The sequence below is a fragment of the Melanerpes formicivorus genome, unplaced genomic scaffold (assembly GCF_026170545.1).
Source record: "Melanerpes formicivorus ecotype bairdi unplaced genomic scaffold, bMelFor1.0.p_v2 SCAF_37, whole genome shotgun sequence".
NCBI classification, from domain to species: Eukaryota; Metazoa; Chordata; class Aves; order Piciformes; family Picidae; genus Melanerpes; species Melanerpes formicivorus.
Window position 1 is genome coordinate 2,489,727 of NW_027142389.1, and position 23,602 is coordinate 2,513,328.

Consider the following 23,602-nt stretch of genomic DNA (forward strand, 5'->3'; position numbering starts at 1 on the left):
TGGGTGGAGGGGAGCATGAGGATGTGCAGCTGGAGAGGAGGGCTGGAGAGCATCTCAGTGCTGGGGTTAATGTGGGTGGCTGGCACAATGTCAGCCTGGCATGCAGGGGTGACATTCTCCCCCGGGGTGCTGGCTCCTCGGGATGCAGTCCCAAGTGAGCTGCAGGCTCTGCCAGCTGGGGAGAGACAGGAGGGGTGGCAGGGTGGACCTCTGCCTCCTGAGCACCCCACAACCGCTGCATCCTCTTATGCTTAGCACCTGCCTGGGGTGTGCCAGGGTTGCAGGAGGCTCCTCCTGCCTCCCCAGCAGAGCTTGGAAGTGGTTATGTCAAAACTGGAGGTTGAGGAAAGCAGCAACAGGCAAAGGTGGCCCCAGAGCTTCGTGGAGTTCGTGCTCTGCCCCTGCTTCCAGATGGTTTCCATCCCCATTCCTGCTTCCAGCTACCCAGAGTGAACCCCCTAAACAAGTTTTCCTGAGTGCTGAGCTGGCAAATGGAAAAGGTTAAAGCTCCCTGATCTGCACTGTCCCACTTCCAGCATTCAGTCACCGTTCTCTGGCAGACCCTGCAACTTTAACTCTGAGGTTTGTTTTCACTCCTTTGTGGTTGGCAGGGCTGTGCACTGCCCATGGGAGCAGCCCAGGGCAGGCACCTCGGTGGCACTGGCCCAGTGTGCCCCCTGTCACTGGGAGAAGCAAAGGCAGTGCCTTTGGCCATGGGATTGCTGGGACACATGCACAGCAAATGCTTTATGTTTTCACCAGAGGCTTCTGGCTGGATTTAGTAGTCATGTGGATGAGTGAGGCATCTGAGAAGAAGCTTCCACCCAGCTGTTGCTGGGTCTTGGAAGGGGGAAATAGAAAAGAAGCAAGACAAATGAAAAGGCAGGAAGGAAATAATAGCTTAAGGGAGTTGTGATGGCTTAGGAGAAACTTAATTTGTTTAAATTAAGAATCAAAGGGATGAATTGATCCTGTAGTAAAGTGGCAGTGGTCTCAGTGTAGTGGGATGATGGTGCTTGCTGAACAGGCAGGGCTGGGTTTTGATTTAGAAGCCAAAATTCCATCAACAGCCAGTCTGAGTCAGTCTCCTGCTCCCAGGCTGTGCTGTCACCATGCCTGTCACACACTGTCACCCCTTGTGTCTAGGTGCAGTGTCAGGAGAGCTATCCCAGCTTGGTCTTCTGTCTGAGCAGAGTGAGGCTTGGCTCAGTCACTCTTTGCTGATCAGAGCTTGCTTTGTCCCATCACCAAGATGCTGGGGTTTGCCACGAATGTTCTGCCAGCTGCTCACCCACTTGTGCTAACCACATCTGCTGACCCTTCTGCTCTTCTTCCCTCCCTGTTTTCTGCTGCAGGTTGGAGGCTGGCCGGGAACATGTCTTGCCCATTGACTATTACTTTCCACCTCAAAAGACTTGCCTGATCTGTGGAGATGAAGCATCTGGGTGCCACTATGGAGCCCTCACTTGTGGTAGCTGCAAAGTCTTCTTCAAGCGGGCAGCTGAAGGTAATGCGTGCAGGGAGAGGAGGGGAAACCACTCCCACCTCCAGGTGCTGGCTTCCAAAGCAGCCAGAGTCAAGTCCTGCTGACACAGGTCCTGTGGCAGTCCAGTCATGAACATCTCAGTGCTGAAGGCATCAGGATATGCTTTGCTCTTGTTGGAAGAGGTTAAGCAGCCCTGCTTCAGGGAGCTGCCAAGCCAAGGGGGCTGAGGCAGAAGAGGTGGGGACAAAAGGTGGTGGGTTTCTAAGGAGAGGATTCAAGGGTAGGTTGATTTCTTTGTCCTGCCTTTGCCATTCCACATTACAGATTGCCCTCAAAAAGCAGCCAAACCACTTTGCCAAAACACAGTCCTTGGCAATGCCTGATTGTCTTAGTGACCCAGTAAGACCTTGCAGTGGTCAGTTCCTGCTCTCCTCTTGATTCCCAGCCCTCCTGTGAGCTCAGACCCACAACTCCACATTTAGGAGATGCTTTTCTTCTCTTCCATCCCATTCAGAGGGTCACTGCTCTCAATGCCTGCAAACCAGCAGAACTGGCTGTGCATTGAGAGCCATGCTCTGACCTCAGTGTCCATGACCCTTCTCTCCAGCCCTTGAGAAAGCAACTTCTCCATCTACAGCTCTGTAGTTTGAGGCTCTGCAGATGTAAGTGTTGAGCCTAGATGTTAGCTGTCAACAGCAAGGTCTTTGCACCATCTTGGGAATTAGCATGTGGCAGGACAGAGCCCAGCAGACTGGGCTGTGGGTCAGCAAGGTCTGCAGTTAAAGGTGGTGATTCCTGGGCAGCAGAGTCTCTGTTGAAGAAAGCTGACTGTCTGGTAATGAAACATGCATCTGACTGGAGCCATGAACCGATGCAAACCATCACTGCTCCTGGGTGACATCATTTATTCAGGGCACACTGCTGACAATCAGTGTCCCAGGCTGTGGCCTGCCTGGAGAGGCAGACACCATGGTCCCTCCTGGTGGCCAGTGATGAAGGACGATGGAGAAGGCTTCTGGCTCTGTCTTGTCCCACTGTGACCTTCCCCTGTCGTGCCTTGGTCAGAGGTCCCAGACTCAGCTGCCAGTGTCAGAGCACTGCCTAAATCTGGTGCTCTCTGTATTAACCCTAGCAGGGTCTAGATGAATTCTGCTGCTCCCTGGATTGACCCTGGCACTTTCTAGATTGATTTTGTCACTCTCTGTGTAAACTCTGGCAGGGTCTGGATTAAATCTGGTGCTCTCTAGCTTGACCCTGGCACTTTCTAGATTGATTTTGTCACTCTCTATATTAACCCTGGCATGCTCTAGATTGATTCTGGAGCTCTCTAGAGTAACCCTGGCACTTTCTAGGCCAATTTTGACACACTCTAGCTTAACCCTGGTACTTTGTAGGTCAATTCTGGCACTTCCTAGGTCAGTTTTGACACACTCTAGTTTAACCCTGGTACTTTCTAGATCAATTCTGGCACTTTCTAGATCAATTTTGACAGACACTAGCTTAACTCTATTACTTTCTAGATCAATTCTGGCACTTCCTAGCTCAGTTTTGACACACTCTAGCTTAACCCTGGCACTTTCTAGGTCAATTCTGGCACTTTCTAGGCCAATTTTGACACACTCTAGCTTAACCCTGGCACTTTCTAGGTCAATTCTGGCACTTCCTAGGTCAATTTTGACACACTCCAGCTTAACCCTAGCACTTTCTAGGTCAACTCTGCCACTTTCTAGATGACCCCAGGCACGTTCTAGATTAATCCCATCACTTTCTAGGTGAACTCCAGCACTTTCTTGGTTAACTCCAGCAGCATCCTGCACATTCTCAGGCTGGATTTTTCCCCCCTCTGGTTGTGCATGCCAAGAGTGAAGCTGGCAAAAACATTTCAGGGAAGGGTTGATGTTGTGCCCCAGGACCACAGCACCCTGGTGCCACGATAGGGCAGTCAGGGAGTATTAATAGCTAATGAGCTTGGTTTGTTTTTCCCAAGTAAATCATTTACAGACCTGTCTCTGGTGTGCAGCAGGGCTGAGTGAGGCCAGAGGGCTGGGGCTTGTGCAGCCAGGGTAAATAACAGACGCTTATTTAAGTCAGCAAGTTATTGTTGATTCATAGTAAGTGGATCTTGGCTCTCTCTGTCAGACAAACTGCTGACTAAATGCCCTGTATCTAGTGGTGGGTCCTGAGGTGATGCCACTGGCTCTGTCCAGCGTGGTGAGTGGGTGAGTGGCTGCTGGGGAGATGAGGCAGCCCGGGCTGCTCGCGCTGCCCTTCCTCCTGTGCCACAGTGGTGTTCCCGCTCCTCACTGTGTTAATTTCAACGGTATTGATGCCTCCTCTTAGCTTTGAAGCCTCAAAGTATGGCAGAGGGTTGGAGGTGTTTGTTTGTGTTGGGCTGAGGCAGCAGCAGCCCTTTGCCTCTCCCTTGGGGGAGTGAGTGGTGAAAATGTGCCCACGGTGAGGAGCAGCAGCAGCAGCAGCGGGGCGGACTTGCCTGGTGGTGAGGTTTCACCTCATGTTACCCTGAGGGACATGGGCAGAGGCTATTTTGGGGAAGAGGCAATAAATCATAGTCCTTTATAAATACTGAATGCAGGGGCAGTGCTGGGTGATGATTACTGCTCTGACTCTTGGTGGTTTTCCAGCAAGACCTTTCCCTCTTAGAGCTGGGGAGCAGTATGGAAAGCTGATATTTCAGGCTGTTCTCATGTTTGAAAGTCCAGAAAGTGCTTCTCTGCAAAACCTTGGGTCACCTTTGGAGACTTTTCCCATCAGCTGATCAGAAAGCTTCCCCAAGGAGCAAAGAAACCTTTTCTTCTGCTCTTGTTACCTTCCCTTGACTGGTGTGAACTGGCTGCCTCTCTTGGGCAGCAGATGCAGTGGACAGGGAGCTGAGGGGCAGCACAAACAGATCACCTCGGAGGGAACAGCCAGACACAAAGCTTTCACTTTTCTCTTATTCTTTGCCTAGTATAATACTGAATTTACTTGGCAGTGACTCAGGGCTGTTTAAGAAGGGCTTATAGACATGCCCTGCCTTGGAAGGGCTAAGAAAGGGAAAAGACTTAATGAAAATCAAGGTAGCCATTGATTCTTCTCCCCTTTGGAAACATGCTGAGGGATTTCTGTGGTTTCCAGCAGGTAACTCCTGCTCTGATTAAATGTTTGACAGACTTCAGTGGGTTTTATTTGGGGGAGGGGGGGGGGGTGTTGGGGGGTTTTGGGGTTGGGTTTTTTTTTTTGCAAGCTCAAATTCAGCCAGTTCTTCCAGCAAGATGTTGGCAGAGTTAACAGAAAAGACATGAATCTCTTCCTGCTCTCTTTCTGGGGCCTCTGGGATTTATAGACTCTCCCAAGTTGTCCAGGTTATATATAGGACAGCTCTGAGCTGCACCCTGCAGCTTATGCAGCCCTGATGTGGATTTCCTCACTTGAGAGATGGCCAGCCTCATTTTTGTGATCCAGCCTGGCATTTGCCTCTCCCTTTCTGTCTCCCCTCTCTGGTGTCAAGTGCTAATGGCTGGGGTTTGCTGCCATGGCAAGAAGTGCTGGTGCTGCTCCTCTGCTGCAGACACATTCACAGCTTGCCAGGAGGACTCCTGGTGATAGGGCTGGGGGGAATGGAGCAAAACTAGGAGTGGGTAGATTCAGACTGGATGTTAAGAAGAAGTTGTTCCCCATGAGGGTGGTGAGAGCCTGGCACAGGTTGCCCAGGGAGGTGGTGGAAGCCTCATCCCTGGAGGTGTTTGCAGCCAGGCTGGATGTGGCTGTGAGCAACCTGCTGTAGTGTGAGGTGTCCCTGCCCATGGCAGGGGGGTTGGGACTGGCTGAGCCTTGAGCTCCCTTCCAGCCCTGACAGTTCTGTGATTCTATGACGACTTCTCCTGATTCCTCTTTCTCCTACAGTAACAAAGATTTGGTAAGCAAGAAGTGCATCCACCTCAGCACAGGTTTTGGTTTTTTCTTGAGAGAAGTAAGCAGGGCATGGCTTCACATGGTTAGGGTGTTCAGATGAGTGCAAGACACGAGGCTTTGGTTCTCGTGGCACCGCCCTCGTCCCTGACACAGAACGCTCCGAACGTCACATGCTTCCAAATCAATTGGCAGTCCTCTCCCACCCAGGAAAGGAGGAATTCTTGTGTCCCCTGCATCCAGCCATCAAAAATGGTAGACCCTCCTCATCCTTCCAAGCCTGCATGAGGTCTGAGGGCCTCCTGGGTCAGTTCAGAGCTGCCTCCGCGCAGCGTTGCTGGCAGCGCAGGAGTGGGACGCCTTCGGCTACCTTCCTGATGGGGCTGCCTTTAAATAACTGAGAGCTAAATGAAAAACCAACGCAGGACTTGGCAGATTGCCCTGTGGGCTACCAGCCAGACTGCACAGCAGTCTGTTCCCATTCCCTCTCAGTCACTCTCCACATGGATCATTGCTCCACATCCCGACCCGCTGTGGATTGGCCTTGCACCAGAGAAGGGTCTCTGGCTCAACTCAGCAGTTTCCTGCCACTTTTCAAGATGACAGCAAGTTAAAGTGATCTCTTTTAAAGACCATCACCATGTCTTGAAATGCTTTCCTCTCCTTGTGGCTGCTCTGGCAGCAGCATGCAGAGGAGTCAGGTCTGCAGGAGACTTTGTGGTGCTGCAGCACCATAATGCTCCTGTTCTAGTGGTGGGGTTCTCATTACTGGCCTTAAAAAACATCTGTGGGAAGAGCAGCAGGTGGAATACCAAGGCCTTTGAAAGGTCTAGCAGGTCTGGGGAGGTTCTCCCCCACCTCTACTGTGGCCTGGTGAGACCACAGCTAGAATACTCTGTCCAGTTTTGGGCTCCCCAGTTCAAAAGAGACAGGGGTCACAGAATCACCAAGGTTGGAAGAGACCTCAAAGATCATTGAGTCCAACCTCTCACCACAGACCTCATGACTAAACCATGGCACCAAGTGCCACATCCAATCCCCTCTTGAACACCTCCAGGGATAGTGACTCCACCACCTCCCTGGGCTGCTGGAGAGAGTCCAACAATGAGCTATGAGGATGAGTTGAGAAGCTTGAACATCTCTCCTGTGAAGAAAGACTGAGGGACCTGGGGCTGTTTAGTCGGGAGAAGAGAAGGCTGAGAGGGGATCTGATCAATGTCTATCAATAGCTGAAGGTGATGCTCTCTTGTGGGTGGTACCCAGTGATAGGACAAGGGACAAAGGGTACAAGCTGGAACACAGGAGGTTCCAGCTCAACATGAGGAGACACTTCTTTATGGGGAGGGTGCTGGAGCAGTGGAGCAGGCTGCCCAGAGAGGCTGTGGAGCCTCCTTCTGTGGAGGCTTTCAAAACCTGCCTGGATGTGTTCCTGTGCAGCCTGCCCTGGGTGATCCTCCTTTGGCAGGGGTCTTGGACTGGATGATCTCTGCACATTCTGTAATTCTGTGGAAGCTGAGACCCTCCTGGCACAGCCTGCTGCCTGTCTTCTGTGCTGCCAGCTAGGTGGGATTGCTTTCCTCTCCCCCTGGCACCCCCAGCTCAGCTCCCCAAGCCTGGTCTGTCAGCACCTGCCTTGCTGGCTGCCTGGAGGGGTAGCAACTGCCTGTGCTGTGCTTGCTGCTGGGCAGCTGCTCACTGCCTCAGCCCATGCTCAGCAATCATCAGTCAGCAAACAGTTGGACATGACACTGGCTGGGGTCTGAAGCAGGCAGTTTGACTTCAGGCAGGCTCAGGAGGTAAAGAGTTTGCAGTTTTGTCTTGTGGCCAGAGAGATGAGCAGTTAAAAACGTTTTTGCCTGGGGGATTTCAGCATCTTTAAAGCCTTTTCAGTTTACACAGTCCAACAGTTGTCTAATTTTAAAGCTCATTGTTTAGCCTTGGCTTGCTCCAGGCTTCTTGCTGGAATGTGTCATAGAAGCATAGAATGGTGCTGGTTGGAAGGGACCTCCAGAGGTCCTAGAATCAATAAGTCATCTCATCCAACCCCCCACTGTAGTCAGCAGGGACATCCTCAGCTAGAGCAGGTTGCCCAGAGCCCTGTTGAGCCTCACCTTGAATCTCTCCAGGGATGGGGCCTCAACTACCTCCCTGGGCAACCTGTCCCAGTGTTTCACCACCCTCATAGGTACCTCCTGTACAGAGGTGCTACCTGCCCATGCTCTTAGTTCGCCATCATCTGTAACTTCCCTGCCTGCATGTCTCTGGCTGCCCATGTTTTCTTATTTCTGCTTCCCTGGAGAGCTTTCCCCTGCCCTTCCCTCAGAGCTACCCTCCTTCCCAGCCTTCCTGGCCCCTGGGCTGCTGAGATCCCTGCCCTGAGGAGGCAGCTGGTGCTGGAGCCTGCGCTGTGTCTCTGGGGCTGGGTTCTTCTGTTTTCTTTCATCTCCTGCTAAATGCTGGTGGCTACTAAGGAAACTACTTTGCAAAGATAGTTTATTAATAGAGGCTTAGTGTTGGCTCCTGAGAGCTTTGCAGCTGTGCCCTCTTAGGTGTTTTTTTCTGACAGGAACAAAGAGTGGGAGCTTTGGAGAGTTCCCAGCACCAAACTCACAGGCTCAGCTCTTGCCCAGCCCAGCTGGTGGAAGGAATGGGGAGCAGAGTTTTTGCAGAGGAGCACTGGAACCCCTTTGGTTCTGCAAGACCCTGGGGATTCACCTTCTCAGAAACCCTGCTCTCGGCCCCCACAGTCAGAATTTGCTTTATGCCCTGAAGTGCAAGGGTGGATCTCTCTTTCAAAAGGCATTTAGTGGGTTTTCACATCCACAGTGCTAAATCTCCCTCCAGACATTTGCATAGATTGCATTTTGGAAGAGAAAGTTGCTCTGGGCACAGCAGGTCGTGTGCCAACAGGCTGTTAGTCAAATAGCTCCCTGGGATTGAGCAATGGAGCTTTCTCCATAAATCTCTGCTCTCAGTTGAGACTGCAGCAGAGCTGCTCTGCCTTCTGCTCCTGACTCCTGTCACAGTCCCAGGGGCTGAGCAGGAGCACTTGGTTGAAGGGCACTACCACAGCAGCAGAGCAGGGACCTGCAGCAGCCTGCCAGGTCTAGGCTGATCTCTGGGGATCCTGGGCTGGTTGGAAATAGCAGAGGAGTGCTGAGGACCTCCTGACTTCCACTTCTCACTAACACAGAAGTCAAGCACTGGAGGAGGGGTGTCTGCTCCAGACATGCAACACCAAGTGGGTAATTAGATCTGAGGCTGCTGCCTTGCCCATGGTCCTCTTGTAAGGACAGTAGGGTGATTGGCTTTGCAGAGAGCAGGGCCACTGGGTAAAGCAGGAGTGGAACTCTGAAGCTGAGACCTGTGCCTATAGGTTTGCAAAGTAGGAGCCTCTGGTGTGGAGCAGTACAGGAGAGGGTCTCAGTTGTCTGCAGGATAGACAAGGAGAACAGAAATCATTCCAGTGTTAAACCAAAGCAAAGGCAAAGGAAAGGCAAACTCAGCTCATTTATCTCTGCATAAAGAGCAGCTCCTTGCCAAGGTCTCATCTTGTGCCAAGATGAAGAGACTGACTTATTCTGAAATCAAAAGCAAAGCTCTGTATGGGAGCAGTTACTTAAGGCAAATGGAACTCAGCTCTATCCCAGCCACCTTTCCTTGCTCTCCGGGGCCAGGGGCCCCTTCTTCTCTGCAAGTCTGTGCTGGTGCCTAGGTGGCACAGCTGCTCGTGTCCCTATGCTCAGATGGCACAGACATTTGTGTGTACTGAGGTGGCACATGGTTTAGTTGATTAGATGGTGTTGGATGATAGGTTGGACTCAATGATCTCAAAGGTCTTTTCCAACCTGGTCTCTTCTACTTCTACTTCTCTTTTGCTTTCTACTTCTCTTTTACTTTCTACTTCTACTTCTCTTCTACTTTCTACTTCTTCTACTTCTACTTCTCTTCTACTTCTCTTCTACTTCTCTTCTACTTCTCTTCTACTTCTCTTCTCTTCTACTTCTCTTCTACTTCTACTTCTCTTCTACTTCTACTTCTCTTCTACTTCTACTTCTCTTCTACTTCTATCCTCTCCCCCTCCCTCTCCCCCTCCCTCTCCCCCTCCCTCTCCCCCTCCCTCTCCCCCTCCCTCTCCCCCTCCCTCTCCCCCTCCCTCTCCCCCTCCCTCTCCCCCTCCCTCTCCCCCTCCCTCTCCCCCTCCCTCTCCCCCTCCCTCTGTGTTATACAGTGCATGCTCCTAGCTTGGAGGGAAGGGACACTACACCAACGTGGATGGAGCAGAGGAGCTGCTCTTGCTGCAGCATCCACCAGAGCCAGCTGGCCAGGCAGTGTGTACTGACCCACTGGAGGTGACAAGTGTCCTGGCTGTTGTGGGTCTGGATGGCTGACGTGGGGAGCACCGGTGGCTCAGGATGGTTTGGCTTCCCTGGGGCAGTGTCATGGTGAGGTCCTTCTCCCAGGTGATGGTTTTGTTTCACAAACCATGTCTACAGCTGGGGATGGCAATGATGAGGGTGCCAGGTTTCTCCAGGGGAACCTCTGTGTGTGTCCCTAGGATTTTGGGTGAGATGAGCAAGTGACTCGTTCCCGTGCTGAGCAGAAGCATTGCATGGCCATGTGTTCCCCTTTGCATCAATGGCTGGCAGCCAGGCTCTGCATGCAGAGTTACCAGAAACTCCATCCCTGCCCCAGAGAGTTTCTTCTGTGAACCAGGAAGCAGGCTTATGATGTTTCAGCAGAATCACTGTGGGGGTGAGTTGGGGACTGCAGCTGAAAGCCTTGTGCTCATCCCAGCCCCTCGGCAGGGAGGTGATGTTGTCTCAGAGACTCCCCTAATGTGCCCAGCTTGTGCCTGGGGGTACACCCAGCCCGGGATCTTCCTCTCCCCCTTCCTCCCCAGCAGTGCCAGAGGTGGTGGATGCAGCTGAAGAGCTGATGAAAGGTGGCATGGCTGCCTCACTGAGCCAGGCTGGGACCCAGTCCCCTTGCTCTCCTCCTGTGGGTGCCTGGTGGGGACAGTGGGGGGTAGGGGATGAGCCCACATGTGGGGCCAGTGCCTGGAGCTCAGGGCAGAGAAGGGGGCTGGGGATGTCCCTCCTGTTGGTAGAGGAACTGAGATAAAGCTGTGCCTGACCCTGGAGCGTCCTTGTGGGGCTGGGGCAGTGACTGTGCTGCCTGCCCTGGCTGCAGCCAGTCACTGGAGGCACTTGACCTTTTCAAAGATTTTGAGCTATTATTGTTGCAAAAATGCCATAGTTTAGACTAGGGAGGGGAGATAGGGAAGGAGCAGGAGCCAAGGGTGGAGGGGGGTGGTATCTCTGCTCACAGCAGCCCAACAGCCTCAGACAGAGGCAGGGTTGGCCCTGTGGTCCTGGTGGGCTCAACCCAGCCACTTTATACTGAGCTCTGGAGCATCCTAGTGACTGCTGTGCTGCAGCTGGAGAGGAAGAAGAGCACAATCATCTCGCAGCTGCCCGTGCCTGGGAAAGTAGGACGTCCACTCTTGTGTGGTGTGTGCACGTAAGGAGGTCAAGTGGAGAGAGTATGGCCTGGGCACACTCATTTCCCAGAGCACAGAAATAACTCCAAGTAACCCAGTTTCAGCTGAAGTTGTTTATTACTCATCCTTCTCAATGAACTGCTGAAAGAGAGGATGGTGCTTGTGCTCTCTGGGCTTTGGTGTAATAGCTGCTTCTGAGGCTTGTCTGAGTGTCCTTAATGCTGGTAATGAGCAAGGGGGTGGGGAGTGAGAAGAGGTGCTGAAGAGAACGCTGTTAAAAGGGTTTAGCGAGGTATCCTGTGCTGCTCTCTTGCCCCATTACGTCTCCAGTCCTCTCAGCTACAGCTGGAGGTGGTGTAATGATCAGCTTTTAATGGGGAGGATTCCAAGAAGTTCAGGCATGTGCTATTTTTGCAGCTCCTGGGTGTTGCCTGGTGCCTGCACACTGAGGAGCTGGGTTTATGCCAAGCTTCACAGTGCCTTTCCTGCAGCCCTGTGAGGAGAAGCTGTGGTGGAGTTTGCAGCTGGCACTGATAGTGCACTGAAGCCCCATCTGGGCACTGCTGGCAGAGCCAGGAAGGGGCGGTGGGACCTTAGGTGGACTCCATCCTCCCCAGGGTGTGGGAAACAAAGTGCTCTCCGGAGCTGGGAGGGCGGTGGGGAAGCCACAGCCGGTGCCAGTGAGGTCTGTGACGCTGGGTTGCTAAAAGTTTGTCTTTCCTTCTGGTTCTGCTATCTTCAGAAGTTGTGGGGGTGAGCATGGGAGGTGGGGAGCTGCTAAGTCACTGCACAAGCAGTCATGCATCTCTTCCAGCTAAAACTGGGACACTGAGCAGTTATAGCCAACCTCCTGCTTTTAATGATCTCTGGTAATTCCAAAGGGCTATTCCTGTAGGAATATAGGAAGCAAACCCTTGCAGGATGGTACATAAAGGTTGGGCTGGGTATAGAGTGATTCTCAGGCAGGGCTGCTGGTGCACAGCTCTCCTGTTGACCGAGACTGGTTTCGTTTGGAATGCTCTGGAGAGCATCATCAGATAACTCCTGATCCAGTAAATGTGTTTAGGCTTGACAAGAAAACAAATGGTGAGTCAGGAAGGAAAGTTCATTTTTGGCATGTCTGGCAAATGAGGCAGGGGACAACAAAAAAAGAGCTGAAGTGTGGAGCTCTGAGGGCTGCTCTCTGAGCAAGTGTGAAGGTGAGTCTGAGATACCACTGAGCCTGGTAAGCAGCAGCTTCTAGGTTTTCTGCAAGCCCCCCTGAACTGGCTGCAGCTCCATACTGGGAGCTGCTGGTCCCAGTTCCCTCTGGCTGGCCCTCTGTGCAGCCCAGGATCAGGGCAAGCAGTGAGCTGAGCTGGTGAGGTAGCAGCTCCCCGTGCAAACGGTCCCCCGAACCTCTGTGTCTCTAACATGCAGGCAGCAAATGAGCACTGCTGAGTGGCACAACAGTTAATTCAGCCCCAAGAAGCACTGCAAAGAGTCGTGGTCGTGGAGGGAGGGTCACTGTCTGGGAGCCACGTTCAGTGAGCTGTAGGTGAATGCCACAGCAGGAGGTGTTTTGGAGGTGTTCCGGGAGAGGAAGGCTCCTCACGGCCAAAAGGCAGCCACAGACAGGTGACATTTGAAAACGAGAGCCACCCCATCCAGATTTCATTGCTTTGTAATTGCTGTTTGTTGACATCTCTGCTGTGCTGCAAGGTGCAGAGTGGTTTTGTGCTTGAAGCCCTCTGCCATTGTGTGGGTGAAGAGGAGCTCTGCTGCCCGGCCGCAGGCAGGCAGGGAGAGGAAGGTGCTGGGATGTGGTGAGACAGCAGTGACCAGGGTTGCATTTTGGGCAGGCAGCTGCCCTACAGAGTGTGTGTAAATGGAGACGAGCCACTCCTGGAGCAGCAGAGGAAGAACTGTGCTTTGTTCCCCCCAAAGACACCAACTTCCAGCTTAAGCCTTCTGTTGGAGGGGATTGAACTGGGAAATCGGCGCTGGTGTGCTCTTGTCCTTCACTGTGCTGCTCTCCCAAGAGATGGCAGCTTCCAACACCAACCTTCTGCTGGGGGTGGGGGTTGAACTGGGAAACCAAACCTTCTCTGAGGGGTTCCCACTGTCCATCTGCCATTTCCTCTGGGTTTTTTTTTGCAGGTAAACAGAAGTACCTCTGTGCCAGCCGGAACGACTGCACCATCGACAAGTTCCGGAGGAAAAACTGCCCCTCGTGCCGCCTGCGGAAGTGCTACGAGGCCGGCATGACTCTGGGAGGTACAGCCTCATGGAGCCAGAGAACCACAGTGCCTTAGGCTGGAAGGCACCTCAGAGATCATCTACTCCAACCTCCCCTCCCTGGGCAGGGACACCTCTCAGCTAGTCTCGGCTGCTCAAGGCCGCCTCCAGCCTGGCCTTGCACACCCCCAGGCAGGAGGCATCTACAGCCTCCCTGGGCAGCCTGTGCCAGAGCCTCACCACCCTTGTACTGAAGAACTTCTTCCTCAGGGGAGGCCTTCTTGCTGTCTACAACTCCCTGAAGGGAGGTTGTAGCCAGGTGGGGGTTGGTCTCTACTCCCAGGCAAGCAGCACCAGAACAAGAGGACACAGTCTCAAGCTGTGCCAGGGGAGGTTTAGGCTGGAGGTTAGGAAGTTGTTCTTCACAGAAAGAGAGATTGGCCATTGGGATGTGCTGCCCAGGGAGGTGGTGGAGTCACCATCACTGGAGGTCTTTAGGAAGAGCCTGGATGGGGTGCTTGGTGCCATGATTTAGTTGATTAGATGATGTTGGGTGATAGGTTGGACTTGATGATCTCAAAGGTCTCTTCCAGCATGGTTTGGTCTGGTCTATTCCATTCCATTCCATTCCATTCCATTCCATTCCATTCCATTCCATTCCATTCCATTCCATTCCATTCCATTCCATTCCATTCCATTCCATTCCATCCCATTCCATCCCATCCCATTCCATCCCATCCCATCCCATTCCATCCCATCCCATTCCATCCCATCCCATTCCATCCCATCCCATTCCATCCCATTCCATTCCATCCCATTCCATCTCTCCCTCAGCTTAAAACCATTCCTCCTTGTCCTATTGCTCAACACCCTTATGGAAAGTCCCTCTGCAGCCTTTCTGTAGGATTCCTTCAGGTATTGGAAGGCAGCTCCAAGGTCCCTTTAGTCTGGATGATGTCCCCTGAGTCTGTGCCATGGGCTGGGGCAGCTGGGCTAATCCTGCAGATAAAGGATGTCCTTGGCCTGTTAGTAGTCAGTAAATGGCTGAAAAAATGAGGCTGGTGGAGCATGAAGAGCTTCAGGAAGCATTTGCAGGTTTCTGATCCCAAAACTATGAATTTCATTGAGCAGTTGTTTGAGTTTTGGGAAAGCATTCTGCTTTTTAATTGGGACACCTTGTTCATCTGAGGAAATCAGATCAGCTGGCTTCTCAGTCACACCAAAGCTTCTCTGGGCAGAGCACTCCTGTTTCAAGGTGATTTGTTTTTTCCCCAGGCATCTTTCTGTAGAAAGCCACAACCCCAGTGGTGTTCTTCACTGAATGGAAGTAAAGGTCCTTGCTGCAGTTTGTCTCAGTTCCAAACACCTGTAGCTCTGTCAAAGCCTGTCCCTATCCAAAACCTGAGCTGTTCTGCTCAAAGTCTAAACCCTACAATGTAGAGCACTGAGTGGCTCAACTTTTGAGGTCATTTCCTGTGAGAGGGAGAAAGAAAATCCTCTGAAAAATGGGGCTGACAGACCTGACCCTCAATGAGAAGCCTTCTGGCTGTGGAGTGGAGTGGAGTGGAGTCAGGGAGGTACAGAGAAGAGAGCCCCAGGCATGGTCAGACACAGCACAAAGGGAGGTGGGCAGCTCTGGCTGGTTTGATGTGCCAACAGTTTAGTTTAAAAACTTCCACAGCTGCTGGATGCCTCCTGGGGCTGCTGGATGCCTCCTGGGGCTGCTGGATGCCTCCTGGGGCTGCTGGATGCCTCCTGGGGCTGCTGGATGCCTCCTGGGCCTGCTGGATGCCTCCTGGGCCTGCTGGATGCCTCCTGGAGCTGTTGGATGCCTCCTGGAGCTGCTGGATGCCTCCTGGGGCTGCTGGATGCCTCCTGGGGCTCCTGGATGCCTCCTGGGGCTCCTGGATGCCTCCTGGATCTGTTGGATGCCTCCTGGAGCTGCTGGATGCCTCCTGGGGCTCCTGGATGCCTCCTGGGGCTTCTGGATGCCTCCTGGAGAGCTGCTGGGCTGCTGGAATGCTTTCTTGAAGAGCTTCCTACCAAGCTGCTTCTGGTTTATTGCTCATCGAGGAGCAGTGGTTTTAATTTTCTCCCCAGAACAGTTCTTACAGCTCAGGCACCAGCAGCCATGTCCAGAGAGCAGGGCAGGAGCCAGCCTCTGCCCTTCTGCAGCAGCAGGTAGTCAGTTTGAGCGGTGGGCACACAATTCTTTGGGGGGCTACAGAGGTGTTCAGTGTGCTCCTTTCCTCCTGGTAGCAAGAAGGAAAGACAAATGTTTCTGAAGGCAATGCAGTCCTAAAGCCTGGTGAGCTCAGCCTCCTGGGCAGGCTGTGGTGGCTCTTCCCTCATGCTCCTGTGTGCCTCTCCTGCTGTGAGCTGTTGGCTCACGGCACCGATGCGCTTGGGGAGTGATGTGCGTGGCACACCTGAACGCACACCGCAGTTTGGGAGCACCAGAGAGGAGCCCAACCCACCTGATGCCACCAAGCAGGCAGTTTGCTTGCTGAGGTTTCCAGGTGGTCTCCCAGTTACAGCTTCCCAGTATCTCCTGCACCAGCTCTGCCCTCAGCCCTGGTCATCCAGGCCAGCCAGGAGGGAGCAAGGGCAGAGCAGCTCGTCCTGGTGCTGTGCCCATCCACACAGCGTCTTGCAGGAGCTCCTGTGCCGTGCCCATCCACACAGCGTCCTGCAGGAGCTCCTGTGCCAGCTGCTGGTGGCTGTTTGCAGCCATGGCTTCCCGAGGAAGGAGGGAGGCTCCTCAGGGACCCTTCCCTTCTCTGCCTGGGAAGGTTGGGACTGGGACGCTGCCACTGCCCTGCCCATGGGATTGCTGGGCTCCAGAGCTGGAGGACAGGGATGAGAAGCCAAACCCAGCTTCCTGGGCTGCAGCCAGCAGGAGGGTTTGGCAATGCCATCCAGAACAAGCATGCTCTTGTTTTTCAGGGCTTTTTTTTTCCTTTCTGGTGAATCTTCCTTAAGTGAGAGAGGGCATACATCAATATAACCTCCTGCAGGACACACTGACAAAATTAATGCTAATGCTGATAGCCCCCAGCCCATCCCCCCCCCCCCCCCCCCCCCTTTCTTTTTCTCTTAAGCTCTTTGGGTCACCCTGACCTGTTCTGCCTGGTCTGTTTTACATTTGTTTTGAATGTGGGTTTAAAGGCAATTGTTAGAAACATGCATGCTATGAGTTTGTCCACAGTTATTTCTGCCACAGCAGCGAGGCAGAGCATGTGAAAAGGCTCCACACAGTTGGTTTTTAACTGCCTGTTAATTACCAATCCCTTGGAGGCTTTAATAGAGCTGCCTGTGACCAGCAGACCTGCAGCTTTCAGTGCTGGGTGGGAGGAGGAGGGGGTGACACCCTGCATCCCTTATTTAGGACTCTCTGCTTTGGCACAGGATGGCAAGATGTCGAAGCACCTCATTATTGATTGAGATCACTCTGACCTGCAAACTGAAATCCATTAAACAGAATCTTCTCTCCTGATCAGCACTGAAAAGGCCCAGAGAAGGAAAAGACTTTTAAGAAAAGGGGGGGGGGGGGGAAGTAAAAATATCTAAAAAGAAGAAGTGCTAATGCTGGCTTTGTGTGCTCAGTCCTGCTGGTGCCTCTCCCACCACAGCAGCTCCTGCTGTGAGCACAGGTGCCTGTGCCAGCCCTGTGTATGGGTAGCATGTCCCTGCACATGTTGCTGCATGGGTCCTGCCAGGGCCTGCACACAGGGCCACCTGCACCCTCTGTCCTGCTCCAGCTGTGGGCAACCAGACCTCTCCTGCTCCAGCTATGGGCAACCAGACCTCTCCTGCTACAGCCATAGGCAACCAGACCCTTCCACCCTGCTCCAGCTATGGGCAGCCAGACCCTTCCATCCTGCTCCAGCTATAAGCAACCAGACCCTTCCACCCTGCTCCAGCCATGGGCAACCAGACCCTTCCACCCTGCTCCAGCTATGGGCAACCAGACCTTTCTGTCCTGCTACAGCCATGGTCAACCAGACCCTTCCACCCTGCTCCAGCTATGGGCAACCAGACCTTTCTGTCCTGCTATAGCCATGGGCAACCAGACCCTTCCACCCTGCTCCAGCTATGGGCAACCAGACCCTTCCATCCTGCTCCAGCTATAAGCAACCAGACCCTTCCACCCTGCTCCAGCCATGGGCAACCAGACCCTTCCACCCTGCTCCAGCTATGGGCAACCAGACCTTTCTGTCCTGCTACAGCCATGGTCAACCAGACCCTTCCACCCTGCTCCAGCTATGGGCAACCAGACCTTTCTGTCCTGCTATAGCCATGGGCAACCAGACCCTTCCATCCTGCTCCAGCCATGGGCAAGCAGACCCTTCCATCCTGCTCCAGCCATGGGCAAGCAGACCCTTCCATCCTGCTCCAGCTATAAGCAACCAGAGCTCTCCATCCTGCTACAGCCATGAGCAGCCAGACCCCTCTGTCCTGCTCCAGCCCAGCCCCTGCACACCACTCATCTCTGCCAATCTGCTCTGGATTTAAGGCCAGTGAAGTTTAGCCACGGCATAGGAGGTCCCATGGGCTCTCTCAGTGTGAGCAGCAAGCACCTCAGCCTGTGCTGTGCACCTTCAGCCTCATGCCTGTGCTCCACATGGGTCCTCTCCTGGGGGCAAAACCTCCTTGACATGTAAAGTTCACTTCATTGCTGGCAGGACTAGAGACCTACTGCAGTAACTGCTGATGGCCCAAGGCATGAGCCACACCTGTGCATGGTCCTGACTGAGGTCCAGTTGCTGTGGCTGAGCAGAGTTCAGGTCCTGCAGAAGCCTCTGGTGTTGATGTGGCATTGCCAGCAGTGGAGAGTCACCCCCCAGTTTTGCCCTGCAGTTGCAGCAGTTAATTACTCTCAGGGTTGTGCCTTATTTTGCACCCTGTCTGCCCTTGATTTCCAGCAGCTGTATCTTCATTACAGCTTTCCTTGCTAGGTTGAGGAAAAAACCCACTGCTTTTATTGATTTTCTGTCTCTGCCATGCATATTTGTTGGCTGTGGCTTAATAACCCTTCAGTCTCCTGCATGGCAGCCTTGCCAACATTCCTTGCTCCCAGTGTGTCAGGTCTCTAGTGGGGATGTGGCTTCTGCACTTTGCCATCCCCTCCTTTGTATGGTGAGCATGAGGGGTAATGGCTTCAAGCTGGACAAAGCTGGATTTAGATTAGACATCAGGAGGGAACTCTCCCCATGAGTCCTGGAAGAGGTTGCCCAGAGTTGTGGAGGCTCTAAACCTGGAGGTGTTTAAAGCCACGTTGGATGGGACCTTGAGGCAGCTCATCTGGTAGGAGGTGTCATCCCTGCACGTGGCAGGGGGTTGCAATTAGATGATCTTTAAGGTCCCTTCCAACTCAAACCATTCTGTGATTGCAGGAATGTCCAACCACAGTGTCAGCAGCATCAGTGCTTCCAGGCAGCAGTAAGCTGCTCTCCAGGCCAGTACTTCCCTCCTCCCTGGGGCCTGGTATCCTGTTTGCCATGTGGCCACCGAACCACCCCATCAGCCCAGGTCCCTGTCTCTGTCTGCCAGCTTTTGGTGTGAGTTCAGGCAGCCAAGGATGGAGCTCACTGGACAGTGCTCCTGTGATGTGTGTGATCTGTCTCCTTGGAGGGGATGTGTGCTCTGCAGAGCACTCAGCAGACCTTGATCAGGCTGCTCAGTGATCAGTCCTTGTGCTCATCACTGCCTTCCCATCTTTGCACAGATTTTCCTGGCAGGACTGGTTCATTCCCCTTTTTGGAATGAATGTAGGCATTGAGTAGTGAAGGGCTGTGAAGAGCCCTCCTAAGGAGCAGAGCTGTCTGATGCTGTTCCAACATCTGCAGTTACTCCTGAGGTGTGTTACCTGGGTGATTGGGAACCATTGAGCACTGCCATCTCATTCTATAGCATTGAGTTTTAATTCCTGGGGGCCAGACTGACTCAGAGGTCTCCAAGATGTCTGCTGAAGCAGTACTGTTATAGTCATCAACTTAAATCTGTTGTGCCAGAAGAGATTGGTGGTGTGGCAGGGTCTGGTTTTGACGAGCCACGTGTTGAGAGCTGGGCCCATGACAACCTCATGAGGTTCAACAAGACCAAGTGCAAGGTCCTGCAGCTGGGTCAGGGCAATCCCAGGCACTGATACAGGCTGGACAGGGACTGGCTGGAGAGCAGCCCTGAAGAAAAGGACCTGGGGGTGCTGGTGGATGAGAAGATCAACATGAGCCAGCAGTGAGCACTTGCAGCCCAGAAAGCCAATCACATCCTGGGCTGCAGCAAGAGAAACAAAGCCAATAGGCAAAGGGAGGTGATTCTGCCCTTCTACTCTCCTCTGGTGAGACCTCACCTGGAGCACTGAGTCCAGTTCTGGAGCCCCTATTACAGGAAGGATCTGGAGGTGCTGGAATGTCTCCAGAGAAGGGCCAGGAGGATGAGCAGAGGGCTGGAGCTGCTCTGCTGTGAGGGAGTTGGGGTTGTTCAATCTGGAGAAGAGAAGACTCCAAGGAAACCTAATTGTGGGCTTCCAGTATCTGAAGGGGGCTACAAGAAAGCTGGGGAGGGACTTTTGAGGGTGTCAGGGAGTGATAGGACTAGGGGGAATGGAACAAAATTAGAAATGGGGAGATTCAGACTGGATGTTAGGAAGAAATTCTTCAACATGAGGGTGCCCAGGGAGGTGGTGGAAGCCTTGTCCCTGGAGGTGTTTGCAGCCAGGCTGGATGTGGCTGTGAGCAACCTGCTGTAGTGTGAGGTGTCCCTGCCCATGTCAGGGGGGTTGGAACTGGCTGATCCTTGAGGTCCCTCCCAGCCCTGACAATTCTGTGATTCTATGAAGTTGATAACAAATATGAAGAGCAGGACAGAGATCAGGTCTGGTTTCAGCTGCTGTGTCATTTTGCCTGCAGCTGAAGTCAGTGTGCACAGAGTCCTGGGTGTGAGTGCCTCTTTCCTTCTGGGCTTTTCTCCACCTGGTAACACCAGTGGAACAGCATGGACATGGGGCTCCTCTGAGAAGGGCAGCTTCACTGCCCTCCAGCATGGCTGGGTTTGGTTTGCAGCTGCAGTCTCAGAGCCAGTGTGGCTGGTTGCTTGCTCTTGTCTTACTTCACTCAATATTCACTCTTCTTACTTCGCTCAGAGGAGTCCACAAAGATGATCAGAGGGCTGGAGCACCTCTGCTGTGAGGACAGGCTGAGAGAGTTGGGAGAAGAGGAGGCTCTGGGGAGTCCTTATAGCAGCCTTTCATGATTTGATGGGGACTACAGGACAGCTTGAGAGGGACTTTTTGCAGTCATGTAATGACAGGAAGAGGGATAATGCCTTCAAACTGGAAGAAGCTGGATTTAGATTAGGAAGCAGTTCTTCCCCAGGAGGGTGATGAGGCACTGGAACAGGTTGCCCAGAGAGAGGCTCCAACTGTGGAAGTGTTCAGACCATGCTGGATGAGCCTTGAGAAACCTGGTCTTGGTGGAAGGCTGTCCCTGCCCATGGCAGGGGGTTGGAAGTAGATGAACTTAAAGGTCCCTTCCAACCCAAACCCTCCTCTAACTCTCTGATCTTTCAGCACTGAGGGAAAAAAGAGAACATTGAAAGCAAGCCATATGTGTGTTGTAGAGCGTGGGTTTGGCTGGCACTGGAGCCAGCGCTGGCTGGAGGATATCACCCTGCACTGCAGCCTGCTTTCCTTGTTGCTCTCTTCTAATTTTATTACCCTTTCCTCCTCCTCTTTTTGCAGAGCAGCCTCTCTTAATTGCTCACCCAGTAGATCATCCAAAGTCCATTACTTAAAGATCAAGCCTTTGGGTTGATTTACAAAGCTGTGCCTTAACTTGACGTTTTTATGGGGTTTGCTGCTTGTTTTTCTAATTACAGCTGAGAGGAAACTCGAGATAAGTATCATGTAATGAAGGAGCCAAACCCCCAAGGGCAATTGGTTTGATGTTACATTCTCTGATTGAATCAAACAATAGGGTGGCTTTTTCCCTCCAATTAATTAGGGTTTTGGAGTCGATGATGGGCGAAGGCCGCAGCCTTCCTTGTGCTGAACACCATCAGGCAGGTGAGGTGAGCACTGGCTCTTGAAGAGCTCTGGAGTCACCTAGCTGAAGCTCCTGGGTGCATGTTGAAGGCTCTGTAATGAAGAGCTGGATGCACAGGAGAGTCACTTCCTCACGGGGACATGGGTGCAGTCGTGGGCTGCCTGAGGTCCGCGCCCCGCGAGCCCGCTCCGCCGATGTCGCGCCTGAAGCTGGCCAGCAGAACAAGGAGCACCCCTGCTCAAGTCTTGGCCTCACCAGTGGGTTAGCTGAGGACACTCCAGGGGAACAGCCATGGAACAATTGATTAGCTTTAGAATGTATTTTCCATGATGTATTTCATTAGTGGTGACCCAGCTGGGAGAGCTTGGTTACGGGGCAGCAGGCAGCGCAGGAGCCCTGGCAGGGGGAAGGCAGCTCTTGCTTCCAGCCTGCTCCCACTCCAGCCTGGGCTGGAGCAATTGCACTTGAGCTTCTGAGTGCAGTGGCTTTTTCCCCTGGAACTTGACCATCTACTGAGCTTACTTGCTTGCATTGCTTCCCTTTTTGTCTGCATGTGAGTGCTTGTTTGAATCAAGTCACCTCCGGCTCTGGAGTCTTCAGCAAGGGAGAGATAGGGACCTGTTTGAGCAGATCCAGAGGAGGGCACAGGAATAATCCCAGGGCTAGAGGACAGGCTGTGAGAGTTGTGGTTGCTCAGCCTGGAGAAGAGAAGGCTTCAGGAAGACCTTCTTGTGGCCTTTCTGTGCTTAAAGGAGGCCTGTAAGAAAGCTGGGGACAGAGTTTTTAGCAGGGCCTGTTGAAGACAATGATTTCAAACTGAGAGAGGAAGATTTTGACTAGGGGTAAGGAATACTTATGCAGAGGGTGTTGAGACACTGGCCCAGGTTGCTCAGAGAGGTGATAGATGCCCCATCCCTGGAAACATTCTAGGTCAGGTTGGTTGGAGCTCTGAGCAAATGGCTGTAGTTGGAGATGTCCCTGCAGGGGGACTGAAGTAGATGAGCTTTAAAGGTCCCTTCCAGCCTAAAGCAGTCTGTGATTCTGTCTCTCTCTTTTCCCTTGGTCATTCCTCTCTGTTTCTAAGTGGGGGTTAATCTGAGACCAGTCACAGCTGGAGACATAAACGATGCTTGGTCCTTTCCCTGTAAGATGAAGGAGTAAATGGATTGGCCTGTGCACTGCGTGCTCCCTTCTGCCCTCACCTGAGGTCTGCAGTGCCAGGGCACCTCTTGGGTGATGTGCACTGAAGGAGTAGCTGCTGCTGGTCATCAGTTTCCTTTTCCCTTATGAAAGTGATGGGGCTGGAGGCCAGCAAACCTCAGGAGCGTGTCTGTAAGTGTCACACCGAATGCTGTCCGTCCCACAGCCCGCAAGCTGAAGAAGCTGGGTAACCTGAAGACAGCAGATGATGCAGAGGCAGCCAGCTCCTCCAGCCCCACGGAGGAGCAAGCCCCCAAGATGGTGATGACGCGCATCGACGGCTACGAGTGCCAGCCCATCTTCCTCAACGTCCTGGAGGCCATCGAGCCCGGCGTGGTGTGTGCCGGCCACGACAACAGCCAGCCAGACTCCTTCTCCAACCTGCTGACCAGCCTCAACGAGCTCGGCGAGAGGCAGCTGGTCTACGTGGTCAAATGGGCAAAGGCTTTGCCAGGTAAGGGAGAAAACACACAGATCCCTTCCCTGGCATGTCCCTCAAGCCCCTCTGCCTCCATCGCCTGGGGCGGGTTCAAGGGAGCTGTCTGTCCCCCACCATCACACAGATCCTTGTGGGAGCATCTTCGCAGGGCACCTTAAAGCGGGCTGCAGCAGTCTCAGGTTTGGCTCCTCTGGGTGGCTGGTTGATGGAAGAGGCTAGGGGCTGACAAAGTCTGTAGGAAGCTGCTCTTTGGGTTCTGATAACGCTTCGCTGTGTCACCATGCATCTGATTCCCCACCTGGGAAGGGTTGCTGCTGGTCGGAGCCTCAGGGTCTTGTGCTCTTCCTGCTCTCCCCACAGGGCTTTTGCCCTCCTTCCAGGGAGTGGGGAGGTCATTGTGCCCCTGTGCTCAGCACTGGTTCGGCCACACCTTGAGTCCTGTGTCCAGTTCTGGGCCCCTCTTTCCTAAAGGAAAGATGTTGAGTTGCTGGAAGGTGTCCAGAGAAGGGCAACAAAGCTGGGGAGGGGTTTGGAGCACAGCCCTGTGAGGAGAGGCTGAGGGAGCTGGGGTTGCTTAGCCTGGAGAAGAGGAGGCTCAGGGGAGACCTTCTTGCTGTCTACAACTCCCTGAAGGGAGGTTGTAGCCAGGTGGGGGTTGGTCTCTTCTCCCAAGCAAATGGATAGTAAAATAGCAAAAGAGAGAGAATCCCAAAGGGCTTTTTCCTGGCTGTCAGGTTGCTCCTGTGTGATGCATTTAGAACTGTGAAATTGCAGAACTTCTCAGACCTTTCCAGATGTTGTTA

General features: G+C 53.1%; 1 protein-coding gene across 1 annotated transcript in view; it reads left to right on the plus strand.

Annotated features, from left to right (window-relative positions):
• Positions 1-23,602, plus strand: part of AR (androgen receptor) — a 72,143-nt gene that overhangs the window by 33,342 nt on the left and 15,199 nt on the right. The window contains exons 2-4 of the mRNA XM_068157596.1: positions 1,356-1,507; positions 13,038-13,154; positions 22,527-22,814. Of these exons, the coding sequence (XP_068013697.1) occupies positions 1,356-1,507; positions 13,038-13,154; positions 22,527-22,814 (557 nt within the window). The remainder of the gene's footprint in view (positions 1-1,355; positions 1,508-13,037; positions 13,155-22,526; positions 22,815-23,602) is intronic.